This window comes from Salvia hispanica, chromosome 3 (assembly GCF_029641045.1).
Source record: "Salvia hispanica isolate PSC_SH4W2 chromosome 3, Shi_PSC_v1, whole genome shotgun sequence".
NCBI classification, from domain to species: domain Eukaryota; kingdom Viridiplantae; phylum Streptophyta; class Magnoliopsida; order Lamiales; family Lamiaceae; genus Salvia; species Salvia hispanica.
This window is the reverse complement of record NC_142694.1, coordinates 8,915,604-8,935,343: the sequence shown is the minus strand read 5'-3', so window position 1 is coordinate 8,935,343 and position 19,740 is coordinate 8,915,604. Positions and strand designations below refer to the sequence as shown.

The window sequence follows — 19,740 nt, the reverse complement described above, 5'->3', positions numbered from 1 at the left end:
CCACATGTGCTTCATTTCATATTCATCATTATTTAGGGTTTCCGTAAATCAAGATCAATTAAATAATAGAGGGAACATTTTTTTGGTCCGCAAACTTTGCTAAGGTATCAATTTTAATCCGTGACATTTGGAAATATCTTTTCAGGTCCATTATCTTTTACTATTTCAAACTTTTTTAGAAGAAAATACCCTCAAGCCTATGAAGGACATTTCAATCTATTTATTATCTCTTCTTTACTAAAATATTTAATTTTTATCTCTCTTGATTTTTTTGCCACTTTATTAAAAGAAATTAATTAGGAAAAAGTAAGAAAAAAAAGTGAAAACGAGAGGGGCGAAAAATTAAGAGAGAAAAATTAAAATATTTTAATAAAGAAAAGAGAATAAATAAACTGAAATGCCCTTTACGGGTTTGAGGGATTTTTTGTCCAAAAAAGTTTGAAATAGTGGAAAACTAGCTCAAACAATATTACATCGAATTAAGTTAATAAATATTAAAAGATATTTTTAAATGTTACCAACAAAAATTGATACCTTGGCAAAGTAATACTTAATGCCAAAAATATGGAAGTATATTTTGATAAATGTCATCATCTACGTTTTAAACATTAGGACATTCTTGGGGATGCGCTTGAGACCATATTCACTGAACATAAATTTTGATAGAAAAAACACTTTACACTGCAAATAATTAGTCTATATCTTAAGTAAGAAATTATTCACAAATTTGATGAATGAAATATATATAGAGGGAGGAATATTGTATATTCAAATAAGAACATTATATATTCTAACTAATTAAGAAGTACACAAAATTTTGTATCACACGGTACAAATTTGATCTTAAATTGAAAATTTGATCAACTTATAACATGTTTGGACCACTAAATTTTTATTCATAAAAAGATGGTCTAACATTATTGCAACCATATAGTAAGATATGGAGTATTTCACAGCGTATATATATGCAAACGTGGCTTCTGAATTTCCAAGCAAATATATAGTACTAATAGTACTACATGCTTGCTCTCTACGAATACAAAGCTGACATCAAGCTCTTCAAAAGTAGTTTTACATTCAAGCATGATCATTGTATAATGATTACTTCCGTCATTTTCATGATTTAATGAGACGTATCCAAGAAAATGCAGTTAAATTAAATCGCCATGAACTAGTTATTTTCACCCACGAATAATATCTCAATGCTGTCAATATTCGTTAAGTTAATTGCATCACAGCTAGCTGCATATGGTCCTAATTAAAGAATGAACATTTAAGTAGAAATTGATGGAAATCTAACTGCAATATACTTAAGTCAATTTTGGTGGCAATTTCTATGTTCCAATTCAGCCCGGACATAATCACCTATTGTTTCTTTTACGTTTATATGTATGTAAAACCTAATTTTATCATCCAAAATTCATTTCAATGATTGAAACCGTGACATTACGAATTTACGATGACATGTTAGAGGGTAACCTATTGTTTATAGTATATAAGAAAAATATATAAAAAATCACCTAATTTTTATTTGTTAGAAATAAATATTTGAAATTTAATTAATACATAAATACAAGATGGAAAGACAAGGTTAAATTGAGAAGATAAAAAAATTGAGATAGGGATATTGTTAAAATTAGTACTCCACTTAATTATAAATATATTGTTAAAGGGAACATTTATTTTGAGCGAAATGATTTAGTAATAAAAATATAAAATTGAGTAGTGAAAAATAAAATGACAAATATAATAAACTTAATAATAACTAATCCACCAAATAAACAACAACTAACTTCAATTATTTGTATCATATCACTCCTTATTTGAAGTAGATTCCTTCACTACTCCTTGATTGAGTTTGTAAGTGGCTCCCAATTAACTCTATCAACCGATTGGGTGATTTAAATATCAAATATATGTGTCACCTGCATTTACCACGTCAGGCAATATTCGCGTCTCTTATTAATAATTTCACACCGTACGGCACAATGCAGAATATGTAAAGAAATTTCGAATTGTGATGACTCACATTTGAGTACTTAATTTATAAGTATATTTATTTAATAGTAGACTAATCTAATTCAGTATAACCTGTTTGATCAGCTGGCCGTCATTAGATAGCTACACAATCTCGATTTTGAATTTCTAAATTGCTGTAGATTTGCAATACATTAATGTGTGTTAATTTAAATTGAGATAACGAAGCATTAATAGTGATGGTGAAGATTACTAGTAGATCCATAGCAGGGGCAAAGCCATAAATTGACGTGAGAAGGGGCACAAATATATTACCAACAAATTTTGAAATATTGAGAAAGGGCATTTAAGAAATATTCATAAGTAAATTTGTAAATTTTAAAAATTAGCATTGATATACATTTTTTGAGGAGGGGCAAATGTCCCACTAACACACTACATAGATCCGCCCCTGATCCACAGTATTTAGTTTGTTCTTTATTGTTTTCGTATATATTCAAAGAAAGTTAGTAGTACTAAAGGAAATCCGCAACTTGCTCTTTGAGTTGTTACATCTAATGTGTATATGTATACTGCATCTGTCCACTATCATAGTTTTGGTAGTAGACGCGACTTTAATACAAAATTGGTAAGTCATGATAAATATAGGGAGAAAAAGTTATATGAGATATTGTTATGGAAGAATAATGAATCTCACTGCATTATAGATAAACTTAACAAAAACTAAAAAAAATGTAATTTTTGTGAATGAGCCAAAATGAAAAAAACAAAACTATTGATTGCAAATATAAGTAATGAAGGTGAGTCGGAGAGGAAGGTGAGTCGTGAGAATGCATGTAACAAAATTTCTTAATTTTATCCGTAGTGTGCACAATTACGGTCTTGCATCCATAAACAAATAAATACTCAAATGGCAAGGTCTTCAATTCTTAAATCGAGGCCATTCAATTAATGAAATGGAATTATATTGTTCTTCTTTGACGTGTAATTACTATATTTTGCCTATGAATTAATGTGGCATGGTTAGGAATAGTTACCGCTGCTTGGTCAAGGTTAGTTTTAATAAGAATAATTAAATGGTAGATTTCTAAAATCGAGGCCATTCAATTAATAATTGAATGTGGCACATTAGCTTTTATGGATTAACCACCTATTGATTAATTTTGGTCCCCACTAAGATTTTATAGTCAATTACATAGCAAAAACTCAACTTATAACACCGTCCTACCAAATTTACATCTCTACAATTTAAGTTATCTAGGATTGCTAATCCAAATGAGAAAAGTAGCTGCAATATTTTTTAATTTGATGGTGTTTGTTGACTATGTAACATGGGTATATAACACGTATATCTATAATTATGAAATAATTTTCAAAGCATATATCTATCTTGTGTACTTAATTACTCATTGAAAAGCCGCATGGAGCCATTTTTTTTGCTTAGGAATTAAAATTTAAAAGTACAATCCAAATCTATGTTTAAAAATGTAAAGGTATAATATAGATCGTCATAATGAGCGATCACGTTTAAAAATTGGATGAAATATGCCTCCAGAATTACTCTACTTTTAATGAAATTAATGTTGTGTTACATTCCATCACCAATAAATACTTCAGCTGTAAAAGGAGTAACTTCGGGAGAAAAAAATTAAGAAAATATATTTTTAAAATAAAATACAATCAATATGCAATTATTCAAAAAATTAATTTCTATTGTACAAAAGTACGTAGTACATTCACATATGTATTCTTTTTTATTAATATTGGCTTACAGGATGCTTCATCAATTACACTTAATGGTTTTATAGTTACAACTGTATATATAGTCATGATAAATAATTAAATATGATAAATGACTGATATGACTTTAGAGATGGAAAATTAATTATTGTGACTAATCCATGTATAGGGGTGTTATATTGCTAACTATTTAAATTGCTAACTCTGCTAACTCATCAATATAGTATTAAAAATATTAACACGTTGACATCAAAATGTCAACACATAATATCAACACATTATATTGAAGTTCAACAAAATTATGTGTTGACATTTTAATGTCATCGTGTTGACATTTTTAATACACTATGTTGATAAGTTAGTAAGTTAGCAACTTAAGAAAGTTAGCAATTGATCACACCCCTCCATGTATATATATATAATTACGATAAATTGTATTTTCATAATTGTTTAAAAAATATATTGCCCTACTACTTGTTGCACTAAATTGCAATTGATTCTAGTTAATTTCACTTTAGACATCCGCTGACAAATCTTGTACTCGTATAATATAGATAATGAATTAGGGTGCATTATATTGCTAACTTTTTAAGTTGCTAACTCTCCTAACTCATCAACGCAGTGTATTAAAAATATCAACACAATAACATTAAATGTCAACACAATATATTGAAATGTCAACAAAATTCTATGTTCACATTTTAACGTCATCATATTAACATTTTTAATACACTGCGTTGATGAGTTAGCAGAGTTAGTAATCTAAGAAAATTAGCAATGGATCACCCCCCCTATTTAATTATATTTATTTCTTTATATAATAGTGTTCAAAATAAGCTTAAAGTATAAGTCCACAAATTAAAAGAAAATTTAAGAAGTGTTCGTTTTCTGGTAGGGAAATACTCAAGTACTCATATGTATATATGTATTTATGATATTATCATCAGTACACTTTTACTGATTATTTCAAAACACTTCATTAAACATATATACATTGGATACCGATCAATTCCAGTACAGCATTTCAAGTTCATAAACAAAAATTACAATTCATAGTGTACATGTCAAGTATTGGACATTTGGACATGATCAATGTCTTTCAATTGATCAAAGATTCGTTTATAAAGTGCAACATACAAAAAGAGTTGGACCAAATTTAAAATCTTGGTTGGGGCCATTTGAAATTAAATATTTTTTGTTTGACTATTGTTCCTTAAGGTCCATGCATAGCACATTCCAATATTCCATCCATTATTCACTGGATTATCTCTATGATTGTCATACTCATAGTATACAATATGGACATCGTTTTGTACTAATATCAAACAATATTAATCGTACAAAGTTAGAATTGCAATATTTTAACTACTACTGTAATATATATGATCATGACCTCTTAATTACTTACTTTGAATTTCTGAATCCCAGCAGTCAAATGATTGCATTCTTTTCCAACAATGATAAATAATCTCTACGTCCCTAAAATAAAAAAGTATGAACTATTTTTCTTTATTCTTGAAAATATTAACTTTCTAATTTTAGAAAATTCTTTTTCTCTAATCGGTAAGACTCATTCTCCAATAATAATAATACTTTCTAAACTTTTTCTTTCTATCTCTCTTACTTTTTCAATTATACATCTCGTGCCGAACCAAATATTCATACTTGTTGGAGACAAAGGAAATAATAAATATGTAGCACATATTCAAATCAGTAGTATCTTTTTTAGCATAAAAGATTTATTAGTAAAACCTTGAGCTCATTCTCAAAAACTTGTGTGATCGCCCCCCACCACGAGTTTAAAAAATTAGTATTCCCCCCATTCCATGTTATTTGAGTTATTTCTTTTTTCACTCGTTTTGAAAAAAATATATTAAATAGTTAAAGTGGAGAGAGAGTAAAGTAGGAGAAAGAATAACATAGAGGAGATTCTTCTAGTTTGTATTCTCTTTCTTACTTTATTATCTCTTCATTTTAACTATTTATTATAATTTTTCCAAACGAGTGCAAAAAAAGAAATGGCTTATGGCTCAAGTAACGTGTGACAGAGGGATTAATTATTTTAGCATATAAAAGTGATTGTGTTAAAATTATTATTCTTAATTCTTTTTATTAAAAGTAACAACAATGGAAATGAGTTCCCAATAAAACATTTAGTGATTAAAAGTGACGGTTACAAAATATATTTTTAGAATAATGTACTCCATATATTTTATTAAAAACATAGGTCAATTTTGATTTTGCATAACAAGGTTTAAAGATTTCGTGAAATACCAAATTTTGTCAAAGGTTGGTGATATTTCAACAAATACCTCTAAAAGTGATAAATTTCAAATTGTGTTATCTATTTAGGGTTGAAATCCTAACTTTGCCTTTTTATTTTATGTTGTAATAATCTAGGGAGTATGAAGGATTTTCTAATTAAATCAGTTTCCCTAAATTCGAAACCTAAAAATTTCTCCCCTTGATTTTTTATTCGAGTGCCAAGTCACTTATTTTAGTACATTTCACGCGCCTATTAATTTGTTTGATTAAGTGGTTGATAATGCGAATGGTAAGCACTTATCATTCAACCGTAACTATTATTGCAACATTTATTGAAAAATCTATTTAGCAAAAACGAAATCATGCTGGAATATTGCTTCTATAGTTTAATTTTCCTTTTCTTTTTAAATTCAAGTCCAATCCAATGAACGTATCTTTTTTATAAAAAAAAAATCCAAGAACATACACGATTTCTTCTCTTGTGAGAAAAAATAAATACGGAGTGTGAATTTTCAATTGTTTTGAGTTAAAGTTACTCATTTCAATTTTAAATTTATAATAAAAACAGGACAGAGGCCCAATTTCTCTTGCATATTATATCCTATCAAAATAAGCCCAAACACTCGACCCAAAGGCCCAAAACCCTAATACTATTGCATTTGGAAAATGATTTTTATATAACGAACAAAATGAAAGGAATGTGATAAAAGTGTCAATAATATATTTTCGTCATGAATCATGTGCATTGTTATACATTCTCTAGATTTTCAGAAAAATTCATCTTAAAATATAGTGAAGAAGCAAAATTCGAGATAGTAAATTAGGATGATAAAAATACTCTCTATTTCACTAGATTATGCACTTAGTCGATTTTTACTTAAAGTCTCGTCCATTTTCACCTTACCTTTCTCTCAATTCAATTGTTTTCGCTCTCTAAACCGCACATTGGCGTACTCTCTCCCTCTTTGGTTCTCGTTTATTATCTCCTGTCCTCGTCGTCTCGACTACCACTTTTTAAGTTTCTCTCTCTCTCTCAACTACGTAGGATTTGAAGCTTTCTGCTCATCAGAGGTTATCAAAATGTGTATTCTCTCAAAATGTTGCATACTACTGTATAGGTTACTGTTGCTACTCACAGTGGATGGACATCTCTGTTTTTATTTCACTTCCATTGCATTTTCATGTAAGCTTTTCATTTGATTTCTAGATTTGGCGAAGCATAATCGGCTCAAATGGTGTAGGTAAAATCTGATTCAGCGGATATAATGAGAAAAGAGGATTTATCAGCAGATTCAATATTGGTAACCAGTGAAGCTCACAAACGCGAACCAATAAATGCACCAATCTTTATTTCTCGCAGATTTGATTATTATTACATGTCACATTCTACAAACCAGTACCCTAACAATGTAATTCATTCAATTAATCATTTCACAAATTCCAAGTCCCATTCTTCAGCTCTCCTAAATCAAAACCGCAACTTTGTCTTTCTACATGTTCGAATTTTAAATATTAACATGGTACAAAATCTTTGAAACAAAAACCAAAAGTGACAGCTCCTAAAATCATATTTATCAGCAACCATCCAATTCAAATCAATCATCCACTTTTTTTAATATTTATTCATTTATATCTCCTTCACATCATCTTCCACATCATCAATATTCATCCAACCCAACAACCATACTCTTTTTGATGGTTTATCAATGACCACCCAACCACATCATTATATATTTATTTATACATATATTTTTTAATAATAGTATTATTATATGAAATATTTATTATTGCATAGTAAAATTTATAAAATAACACAATAAATAAAAAACTAAAAATCGTAAAAATAAACAAATAGAAAACATAAGTTATAATATTATTATAGGAGAAAAGGAGATTTTTTATTTTACCAAAGAAGAAGGATTATATGAGGAGAAAAGATGAGATTTTTTTTGTGTGCAAACTATGGCAATTGTGATCTCTATTTGTAGAGGATGAAAAAATATGAATTTTGGTATAATTATTATATATGTTTAATATAATATATTTAAGATATATTATAGTTTAAAAAATTTATCAACCAATAAGAATGTGCCATTTGGCACAATCTCATTGGCTGAGTCATAGAATAAGTTACCAACCAAGGGTTGGTGGTTGCCTCCAAAGAGAGACACATTTTTTTTGAAATGCAATATGGGGTGACGGTCAACCCCCCACAACCGATAAACATGGTCTTATGTTCTAAAAACTGATGAGGTAGACCAAGCACATTGCCTCTCTAGAAGATTTTACATGACCTATACTTGATCACACAAGGGGATGAGTCGATTATATTTGAGCTTCTTCATCTAACTATAGGATTAGGGCTGCATATTTAGTTCCCGGGTTTTGGGTATACCTGATTCGAACCCGATAATACCCATAGAGCTTTGGGTACTCGAAACCGAAATTATGGGTTCGGATGATTGGTAAAGGATTTTTTAAGTTTCGGGTATCCAAATAGTACCCAATTAATACCAGGTAATAGATTTGTGCATTTGTGCTTATAATGTAAATCTATTTAATCACTCTTAGTTTAACAATGTTTTCGCGCTTCACTTTTTCAACTTTAAGTATTTTTGTTCACCCCAGTCCACCACCACTACACCACAAATGTCTATTATTATGTATATATATTCTTATATTATCATAATAACGAGAAAATAAAAATGCTGAATTGAAGTTTGAACTTTGAACATAGTCAATAAGTATTACTCGTATGTTAATTTTGATAGCTCTTATATTCATTACAAAATAATTCATATAAATAGAATAAATCATAAACATAATAATTTCGGTATTTAGGTACCTGAATAGTCAGGTTCAGTTCAAGTACTCATATTGAGTATTAGGATACTCGAATTCACATTTTGGGTATAGGATATTTTAGAAATTTTATATTCGGTACCTAATTTTTCGGGTTTGGATACCAGCAAGTATCCGATATTGCATTCTATATAGGTGGATAGAAGGTGGATAGAAGGTCTTATCCAAGAAAAAAAAAAAAACATAGCAATTACATTCAACATAATTCATCAAATGTTAGAAATAAAGGAGATATGGAGTTTCCATATTTACCCTTGTGGAGAAGAATCATCCACAGCAATTTCATTGTTGAGGCTGAGCAATCCAGGCCTCAATTCTTTGTTACAGAATTCCTCATATTCTACTCTGTCACCTCCCTTTCTCATCACCTCAACCACTCTCAACGACGGTGTTAGTTCAAATATCTCGACAGTTATCGTCAACGGCCCCTTCACACCATCGCTCGATCCCTCAAGGCTCACTCTGAAATCCTTCTTCCTCACTGTGAAGCTCACGACCTTGGCGATTTCCTCCAGCTTCGATACCACGGCAGAAAACGTCGCTGCCGTCACGAATCGCGCCCTTCCGTTTGCGCCTTCCTCAAACAACCCTGACAGATCAAAACCACTCGAGAAAGAGATAATGTCGAACGCATTCAAGCTAGCCGGCTTCCTTTTGATCTCCGGCTCCGAGTCCGATTCCGACTGCGATTGCTCGGAGAGGCAATCGTCGAACAGATTCTCCTCATTAAAGCTACACAGCTTGTTATCCTCGATGTAAAATTTGACATGCTTAAACCCCCTTTTGAACCACCTGTTCTTCATGATTTCCGGAATCGTGATCCTCGTCTCCGGATTGGCATCGAGCATACGAGTAACCAATCGGATCAATTCCGGAGAGAACCAGCGCGGGCAGCTGAAATCCCCTTTGTAAATCCTTTTATACATCGCCATCACATTTTTGTCATGGAAGGGCAAGTAACCAGACATCAAAACAAACAGAACAACGCCGCAGCTCCATATATCAACCTTCTCCCCATTATACCCCTTCCTCGCCAGCACCTCCGGCGCCACGTACGCCGGTGTCCCGCAGAATGTGTGGAACAGGCCGTCGTGATTGATCTGCTCTGAAATCGCGCTCAATCCGAAATCGGAAACCTTCAGATTCCCCTCCTCGTCAAGCAATACGTTCTCCGGCTTCAGATCTCGATGGTACACGCCGCGCGCGTGACAGAACGCGACCGCGGAAATCAGCTGCTGGAAGTATTTCCTGCCGACGTCCTCCTTCAGCCTCCCCTTGGCGACCTTGCTGAAAAGCTCCCCGCCTTTGACGTATTCCATCACGAAGTAGATCTTCGTCTTCGTCGCCATAACCTCGAACAATTGGACAATGTTAGGGTGGCGGACGCGGCGGAGGATCGAAATCTCGCGCTTGACGTTGGCGGTGAGGCCGACCTTGAGGATCTTCTCCTTGTCGATCACCTTAATCGCCACATTCTCGTTGGTTTTGATGTTCCTGGCGAGGTACACCTTCGCGAACGTTCCGTGCCCTAGGAGCTTCCCGACGTCGTATCGCCCCAATAGGAGGCCTTTAATCTCCTTCTGCTTCACGGCGGAATTCGATTCTCCGGCCGCCGTGGCTGCCATGGAACGATCTCCTCTGATTAGAGAATGAGATCGGCCGATTCGGAGATGGTGAAGCTCTGTTGAGGATTCCGCCTCTCTCTGTTTTTATGGCCTCGTATTTTTTGGAGGTCATAAAAGTTTGAATGTGAATTACTAGTTTTTAGGAAAGTGTGAATCGGAATTCAATCTCCATTTAATTAATATTAACGTTGAGTGACCAGAAATTATTTGGAAAATATATTAAATTAAATTTGTTTGTGTGAGCACGATTGTAAATTTGAAGGTATACATGCCGCCTTACAGCTGGACGGCCGTTATAGCGGTCTTTCGCGTTTGCTGATTTGCCAACGGCTATCAGCCGAGTAGTAATCTGGTGTGGCGCGTGCGCGAGCGGATGCGGGGTGTGAACCAATTATTGTCGTACAGCGTGGAGATATGGGTGTGGGTTAGTTGGCAAGTTCACCTACACATCACACGATGACGTGAAGTTTGTGACAGTGCATATATAACTGACGCGTGTTCAGCGCTAGATTTTTTGGGTCTTGCTTTGGAGTATTTAAATTAAATATTTGTAGCATTTGTTTTTGTGAAAATTATTTCATATAAAAATAAATTGATTTCAGTAAAAATACATATATTCAACAATTTGGAAGATCAACAACTGGTGAAGTGAGAATTGAGTTGTAGAAGTATTTTTTTTGATTAGAAACTGTAAGGGCATTAGCAATAAGGGCTCTTCTCCGGAGTCTATCTCCATTTTTTCCTGTCAGGTCAGCAGGCCGATCTCAGAGCCTATCTCCCTACAATAGAGAGCCCATCCCATAACCTATCTCAAAGCCTATCTCATTTCATTTCAAAAACTAAAAAAAAGCATAAATATCTAAATAATATAAATAAAATTACATAATAAATTCATTCTTCGATGTATTACAATATTGGAAAACAAAATACAACGAGATAGAAAATTCATTAAAAACGAAATAAAACATCACACATTAAAAAAAAAAGATACAGATAGAAAATATAATAATAAAAGACAACGGAAGTAGAAATCGTGAAATCGTGAAGTAGACAACGGAGAATGGAGTATATAATGGATGGAAAATTGAATTAAATTATAAAAAAGACAAAATTGGATATCGGCTCCGTCATCGGCCCTAGCCTCCGCAATGGAGGCCTATTGCGGGATGATGCGGAGCCGATATGGGCATCGGCTTGGCCGATATATTGGCGGAAGGCCGGAGGCGAAGAGGAAGGGAGATGGGCTCCCTCCCCACAATGGTGACCCATGGAAGGCGATTGGGGGGCCGATCCATCGGCTCTGGGAATCGGCCCCCATTGCTAATGCCCTAAGATATACAAGTATTTACCACAAATAATTATTAGAATAGTAGTAGTATTCAATTCCATGTAGTAATGTACGAAAAGATAAAACAATTTTTTTTTGTCACGGCGTGATTGGGTGATGAGATGTACAGAATTTAGAACATCCTTTTTGAATTATCTACGTAAATTGTGTTCCGCATTTTTCAAGCAAAACTTAAATTTCAATTGTTTGGTAATTCGTTAGTCAAATCATATTGCAAACAAATTTGCAAAGCCATTATTGCTGTCATAGGAGGATTAAATTTTCAATGTCATTAAAGTCATCTTTCTATGAACAAATAATTAAATAAGGGATTTCTTCTCAATTCAAAATTTCGATCATCAAGTATTGGCTCTCTTTGTTTAATTGGAAATGAAAATCCTATAGTAGTTTCCACAATATATGTTTGGAACCACTATCTAGAAATATGCTCTTATTTACTCTGAATATTTACTCACACTGTCACACAGCCAGATGTGATGAAGGAAAATATTTTTTCAAAAAAGGAAAATAATGTAAGAATTAGTAGAGATATTGGTGTGAATTACTAATGTAATGGACGATGCTGATACATCTGTGATTTGTTAAGCTAATCTGATAAAATAGAAATTAAGAATGGTGCATGCACTGATTCACTACTTTTATTTATTTTATGGAATGTCCACCACAAAAATAGGGGGTGTCGGTAGCCAATTAATTTTCACATGGACAGGTTAGCCTTTTCTTAAGTGTGACACGTGTTAATCTGAGGAAGTTTTATTAAGATTTTTTCGTCAATTGGGTAGTACCTTTTCAATTTAGTGAAATTAGTATATCATGTACGAGGTTTGAATACCTCTCCAATATTTCATGATCCAATAATACTAACTTCACTATTTTTCTCTTTATTTTTCATATTTACTATTTTTCTTTTTTTTTTTACTTTAACCTATTTTATATTAAAATATATGTCATTTCCAATATTCCTATTTATATGAAACAGAAAGGAATAGTACTAGACTATATAAAAAAAAGAGATGGAATACATAATAATAAAGTGGCATTATAAAATTTGATTACACGCAATAATTTGTGAATGTGAAGTTTCCTTTTAGCAAGTGGACCTTGCCTCCAATTTGGCTGTCAATAAGGCCCATTTAGTAAAGGAGGCTTGTTGATGAAGTGCCCAAATCTCAAAGTTTCTTTGAAGAAAATTTTATGCACACAACTTCTTTTTGGCCCACTCTGACCCAATAAAGTAATAAAATGAAAATATATCCCTTAATAAATGTACGCCTTTACAATCTTCATTACTCTCACACACAAAAAAAAAAACTCATATCTTCTTCATCTGAAACATCGAAATGTAAATATTCCAGCCTATTGGTGGTGCAAACTGAGTTGTGATAATCTGACTGGTATTGAGTGGAGAAGACTTCCTTTAAGTTCTAGTGCATAACTGAAAAGGTTATAATATTGGATTAGCTTTTGTAAATTTGTTCTTGCATGACTAAGCTAAAAGCGATTTGTGATTAATTGTATCTGTTATAACTTTATAAGAGTTATTGCATGACTAATGTAACAACATATTTTGATTGATTGAATCGATTATAACTTTTTAAGAGCTAGAGATTGAATCTTATGGATTACCCTCCTTTCTGCATGAAAAAAAATCTCCCCATGACCCCACATCTTTAAAATAAAATTAGTTGTTGCAAATAAATGAGTCTATATATATTTAGACATAAAGTAACATTTAAGCAATCTGACCGGCCTTGTTCAAATATATCATCTGTTTTATTTAATGCAAGCCAAAGAAAAGCACTAAATATTACTAGTATTTTCATTTTATGGCGCACATGGCAAGATATATCATATAAAGAATGATGAGATAGATATCCATTTAATGAAAGGATGAAAGAATGAAGTGGATATAATAAATTGACAATTTAGCTTTCACAAGTTAAATGGAAACTATCCTATTTGAAAAATAACATTATGAACAGTAGATTATATAATTTGTGAGCATATTTATATGTTGACATGAGGTCAGAGTATTTTGGTATAACATGCATTGAAATAGCAAAAGTGGTGCATTTCTGTTAATATAAGATTCGGTGGCACATATTTAATTGCTTATCAAAAATGAACAAATAATTGACAATCTATCTTTAAGAAGAGTGTCCTGAAATAAGAATACTCTTTTTCTTTCATAGTCCAGTTCCTTATTTATTTCATAAAAAATTGAAAACAAAGTTAATCTATAATACGACGGAAATACAAAAGTTTTACTTGTACACTTTAAATTGCTGGACAGTAAAATCCCAGCTGTCATTCTTTTTTGGAGACTTTGGTTTGGCTTATGTGGGATTAGGTCGATTCATAATCCATCAAACCAGAAAAAAAAAATTCCTTTTCGAATTTATTGAATTAATTATTCTTAAGATAAAGAAGAATTAAGGCGATAATCACGTTTCAGGGGGAGATGGATGGCCAACCTAAAATTCTGATACCAGTTGTGGAGTAAGTCGTCTGCTAGTTTCCAAATTCACTTTAAATTGATGGCCCATCATAAAATTATTCATAAACATGAATAAGAATATATTAGAAGTCAGACATTAGTTGCATCAAAAAAGTATGATACTTAAATATTAAACGGGTTGAAACTTCCAAAACTAGTACAGTTAAATTCATCATTAAATAAGGTACTGGTTTTAGTACTATTTAGCCCTTATGGTTTAACTTCAAAGATCAATATTGGGTTGACAAGTTATGAAGCAATGTTCCAAATGTGTTTATGTCAGAATTTGCATAATTATAGTGCCTAATAATATTGGTTTTAATATAGCGGCATTTCATTATTGTAACTCAAATAATATTTTATTTTATGGTTGGATCAAGGATATCCATTGATGGACCTATAAACGATTTTATGTGCTGATTTGTAGATACTTTAAAAAGTGAGATATTCGACACAATAATTAAAGATTCCTAATACCCAAAAGGAAAGATCAAACTATTATGGTAAAATAGTTGGCCCAAATATTTGAAATTGCTCCAAACTCATTGCATCCCCACACTCTTGAATTAATTATAGTTATATTGATTCATACAAGACACTGGTCATACTTTCACATTTCTTTGTTTTTTTTTTATGTTTCTGTATCATCAATGCGCATAATGTATGTTATGTTGTTATGTTTACAAACCAAATCTAAGTTTGGCAAAAATTAATTATAGTGGAGCAGGAATTGTAACATGGAAGATAAATAAACCAGTGTCGTGGGTGGCCGACTCCTAGTCTTATTTCTGTCTTTGACTATATGCCTCAAATCAATTCCTCCATTCTCTGTCCCTCTTCAATTATTATATATACTCCGCAGCATGGTACAAACAATATAATAGTATACCTATTCATTCTATATATACCATAATTCACTAGCTAGGCATATAATTATAAACATAGATCCAGTAGAGGACAACGAATTTTGACAATCATACATTAATCATATTCACACCCACCAAATCTCCTACATGAATTTACGAAATTATACTGGTATTCGGTTTCCTAGATAAAATAATACCAAAATATAGTCTAATGTAAGATGTCTTTAAGATAAGGATATGTTATCTCACTCTTTTGGGCTGTTAAATAATTCATCATTTTGAACTAATTCGCTTTAGGTCTTAGCGGGCCGGGATGGACTTTGATGATGGCATAAGAGCATCCACAGTGGGGGAGCCGCGGCTCTCGGCCCGGGCTTGGGCAGCCCGCGGCCCCCCACTACTGAGGCGAGGGCAGCCCGCGGCTCGGGGGGGTGGACGAGAGAGAGCCGAGCGCTCGGCCAGGCCGAGGCTCTTGGGCAGGCGGCTCGGCCCGCCACTGCAAGGGCCGAGAGCCGCGGCCTGCCCACCGAATTTCCATTATTTATTTTTTTTTTTTTTAAATTCGAAAATTATATTTATAAATACTATATTCATTCCATTTTTTTATCTTCCTCCATTCTAAACCCTAAAAATTTCTACCATTTTCAAAGTCTACAAAATGCAAGGTGGAGATGATTCTCCCGGCTATGGAGAATCGGGATTTGCCGCATTTTCGTCTTCCCAACCGTGGAGATCGAGTCCGACCCCCCCTCCAACGAACTTGTGGAGTCCACAATCGCCGCCGCCGTGGCAACAGACACCCCAACTCCGAGGTCAGTCCTCCTCTCAGCCGCAGAGGAACGTGGGTCGTCCCCAATCAGGGTTCGGCGACTACCGGCCCAATATGGACGCGATAAACAACCCTTCTAGCAATATTAAAATATACCAAAAATGTATAAAAACAATTTTAATTGTTGAAATAGAAGAAAAAAAATGGTGGCCCGGAGGGCCACCATTGTGGTGGCCAAGTTTTGAGGGCAAGGGCCAAGTTTCTTGGGCATGCCCAAGAAATGGTGGCTTGGGCATGCCCAAGAGGGCCACCATTGTGGATGCCCTAACATGAACCTTATTTATCTACCAAACAGCCAAATAACTCATATAACCCATATATCTTGGTCTTATCTAGGCTACCAAACAAGCATAATTTGTGAAATTATTTTAATCTTATGAGGTTAGCTATGACTAATTATTTCACAATTATCCACGATTGAGTTGTGTGATTGAATCTCATGAACCAAACACACTATATTTTTAATCCTTAGATGCAATCTTACAAGCGGAACACTCAGATAGAAGTATTCGGTTGAGTATCTTGGATGTGACTTAATTTCTAAATCCTGTCATATAGAATTAATCTTAGCTCATGAATCTTAGTCCTTTTATTACACTATCTAAACAAAATATCTATTTGGACATGGACAGCAGCCCACTAAATAGTGTTGAATTGCTAGTGGTTCTGGTTTAGTCTTCTCCGTGTCTGTAAATTGAGTAGTTGACGAGCCTAACTCACAAATCCAACCTCACCGCCCTCAATAACTACTTCAACTATACATAATATCTCCCTCTCTCCCCTCTCTCATCTCTGTATCAGAATGATGCTGAGACTGCTGCTCCTCATCTCTCTCCTCTCCCTATCAGAATCATCAACCTGCACCAACACCTCCGACCGCGCCCTCCTCGCCAAGGCATTCGCCTCCGTCTCCGGCTTCAAACCCTCCTGGTTCTTCAACACCACCTGCTCCATCTCCCACATCAATCTCTCCTCCAGAAACCTCACCGGCGCCATCTCATGGAAACACCTCACAAACATCTCCCACCTCCGCTCCTTAGATCTCTCCTCCAATCGCCTCACCGGCTCCCTCCCACCTTCCCTGTTCTTGCTCCCCAACTTAACTCAAATCAACCTCTCCAACAACCGCCTCGGCGGCGCCGCCGGACTCCCTAAACCGGCCTCCCTCAACTCCTCTCCTCTCCAAAAAATCGATCTTTCCTTTAATAGGTTCAGAAACTTCACCTATTTATCCAATTTTCCTAATCTCACCTCTCTCAATCTTTCCGGTAATGATTTTCGAGCTGCGCTTCCGTTTTGGTTCGCCAACCTGACTAATCTCGAAACTCTTGATATATCCGGCTGTAATATTTCGGGGAGTTTAAGGCCGATTTCCGGTCTTAAATCCTTGAAACACTTGGATATTTCGATCAATCTTTTTACCGGTAATTTCCCGGCTGATATTCCGTCGTTAGTTAATCTGAGATTCTTGAACGTCTCGTTCAATAACTTCTCGGGCTTTCTGAATTCAAAATACATTGACCGATTCGGGAATTCCTCTTTCATTCACGCCGGCAATCTCACCACCACCGCCGCCGCCACCGCCCCTGACCTGCATATAAAGCCCACCCTCCGCCACAAACCGCCGCCGCAAAACCAAGAAATAAACCTCGGCCCGATCAAGAAACCGAAGCCCAGATCGAAAACTCGGAAAAGATTCATTCTTGCGGCGTCGGTAGCTTCATCCATCGCCGCCGTCGCCGTCGCCGCCGTGGCGGCGTGCTTCGTGTGCAGAAAGAGGAGGAGAGCGAGGCAGAGCAAATGGTCCATCTCGACGCCGATCCAAACCCCGTTCAGAATGGAGAAATCGGGGCCGTTTTCGTTCGAAACAGAGTCGGGGACGTCGTGGGTTGCCGACATCAAGGAGCCCACCTCCGCCGCCGTAGTCATGTTCGAGAAGCCACTGATGAACCTCACATTCAAGGACCTCATCGCCGCCACGTCACACTTCGGCAAGGAGTCCCTCCTCGCGGAGGGGAGGTGTGGGCCCCTCTACCGCGCCGTGCTGCCCGGTGACATCCACGTGGCGATCAAGGTTCTTGAGAATGCGAGGTGCCTCAGCCGCGACGACGCTGCCGCCATGTTTGAAGACTTTTCGAGGCTCAAACACCCTAATCTGCTGCCTGTCTCTGGCTACTGCATTGCAGGTAATTTTTTTTCAACTTCAAATTTTCAATCAGATAGTACTATTTTCTTTCTCTGTTTTTTGTATTATTGTCAACCAATACACATAATTAAATTTTAACGTTTTCTTGAGCTACTACATTTAATGAGTTCACGTGAGATTTAGGAGCTTAGAAAATGCCAATACAAATATTCTTGCAGAAGCAAGATCAGATATGATTACAACTAGTAATAGATTTTCGTGATTATAGTCTTTGAAACTAGTGCAAGATTCAATTTTGGACTGTAAAAATTTCTACTTGGGCGCTTCGTAGTTGGTGTGGACTGTATAAAGTCAAATTTGGAGATCTTGTGATTTCGGGATTTGTATTAAAACTTTCAATCTTTCAGGTTTTTTTCCTATTAATATAAAATTGTTAGGCTACGGATAATATTTGGATATTTGTGTATATAGCATGTGATTTTGGTGTTGATTTTGAAGTTTAAAAGGCATTAGGACATGGACTGTTCATGCAACATAGGACGGTTGAAACATGAAAACTTGAATGCGAAGTTAATGAGGTAGTTGGGTTTAATTCCGTTCCGTTGTGCGCAGGTAAAGAAAAGTTGGTATTGTACGAGTTTATGGCCAACGGAGATCTCCACCGTTGGCTGCACGAGCTCCCAACGGGGGCGCCCAACGTGGAGGACTGGAGCGCCGACACGTGGGAAATCCAAAGTGGGGCCCAGCAAAGCAGCCCCGAGAAGATGGAGTGGCACACGCGCCACCGCATCGCTCTCGGGGTCGCGCGCGGGCTCGCCTACCTCCACCACGCCCGGTCGAAGCCCGTGGTGCACGGGCATTTGGTGCCGTCGAACATCCTGCTGGCCGATGATCTCGAGCCGCGGATCACCGACTTCGTGGCTAGCCAGGACCGATCAGGGGGGTCCACTGAGGATGACGTGTATAGTTTTGGCGTTGTTCTGGTGGAGTTGTTGACCGGTCAACGGGGCTCGGGCGACGCGGTGGATGGGGTGAGGAGGCTTGTGAAGGGCGGGGAGGGGGCGAGCGCGCTCGACTCTAGGCTGAGGGGGTGTGGCGACTCGGTGAGTCAGATGGTGGAGTGCCTCCGAGTCGGGTACTTGTGCACGGCGGAGTCGCCGGAGAAGAGGCCGACTATGCAACAAGTTTTGGGCTTGCTTAAAGATATGCATCCGACCCCCTTGGAAATGGTCTCAAGTCACGATTGAATTCAGATGTTTATTTTTTTTTAGATTTGAATTGCTATGTTTAAATCTATTTAATCGAGCTTTCAATTATTTTTGGCTTGTACATTACTCTATTTGATGGCTCAAGAAAAAGATAGTATTTCTCAACTCTTTTGCTAAAGTCACTATTTTATTCCGAATGGCGTCGAGAGGAAATTGACAAAAATCAAAGTTAAAAAAGATCAATATTACAAATAGTAGAACTAGTGCACATGCTAAGTAACTAACCATCATTTGTTTATACGCCAAAAATTCATGAACAATTATACATTTAATAAATGGTAGATATAACAAGGGGCAAAAATGGAATTTCAGTATGA

At 35.4% G+C, this 19,740-nt stretch overlaps 2 protein-coding genes across 2 annotated transcripts; one reads left to right on the top strand and one right to left on the bottom strand.

The window, feature by feature from the left end:
* Nucleotides 1–8,886: 8,886 nt before the first annotated feature.
* On the bottom strand, nucleotides 8,887–10,668 carry CIPK19 (CBL-interacting protein kinase 19). The gene has a single exon (XM_048113746.2). The coding sequence runs from the start codon at nucleotides 10,467–10,469 to the stop codon at nucleotides 9,093–9,095; it is 1,377 nt and encodes a 458-aa protein (XP_047969703.2). The 5' UTR covers nucleotides 10,470–10,668; the 3' UTR covers nucleotides 8,887–9,092.
* A 6,023-nt stretch (nucleotides 10,669–16,691) lies between these two features.
* MEE62 (Leucine-rich repeat protein kinase family protein) lies at nucleotides 16,692–19,528 on the top strand. The gene is made up of 2 exons (XM_048113745.2): nucleotides 16,692–18,195; nucleotides 18,768–19,528. Exons 1-2 carry the CDS (start codon nucleotides 16,812–16,814, stop codon nucleotides 19,400–19,402), a joined length of 2,019 nt encoding a protein of 672 aa, XP_047969702.2. The 5' UTR covers nucleotides 16,692–16,811; the 3' UTR covers nucleotides 19,403–19,528.
* The last annotated feature ends 212 nt before the right edge of the window (nucleotides 19,529–19,740 follow it).

Excerpts from the sequence above, each read along its gene's own strand:
- CIPK19 (XM_048113746.2), bottom strand. The coding sequence starts at position 10,469 with ATGGCAGCCACGGCGGCCGGAGAATCGAATTCCGCCGTGAAGCAGAAG.
- MEE62 (XM_048113745.2), top strand. The coding sequence starts at position 16,812 with ATGATGCTGAGACTGCTGCTCCTCATCTCTCTCCTCTCCCTATCAGAA. Across the intron at positions 18,196-18,767 it reads CTCTGGCTACTGCATTGCAG|GTAAAGAAAAGTTGGTATTG; the intron begins GTAATTTTTTTT and ends CGTTGTGCGCAG.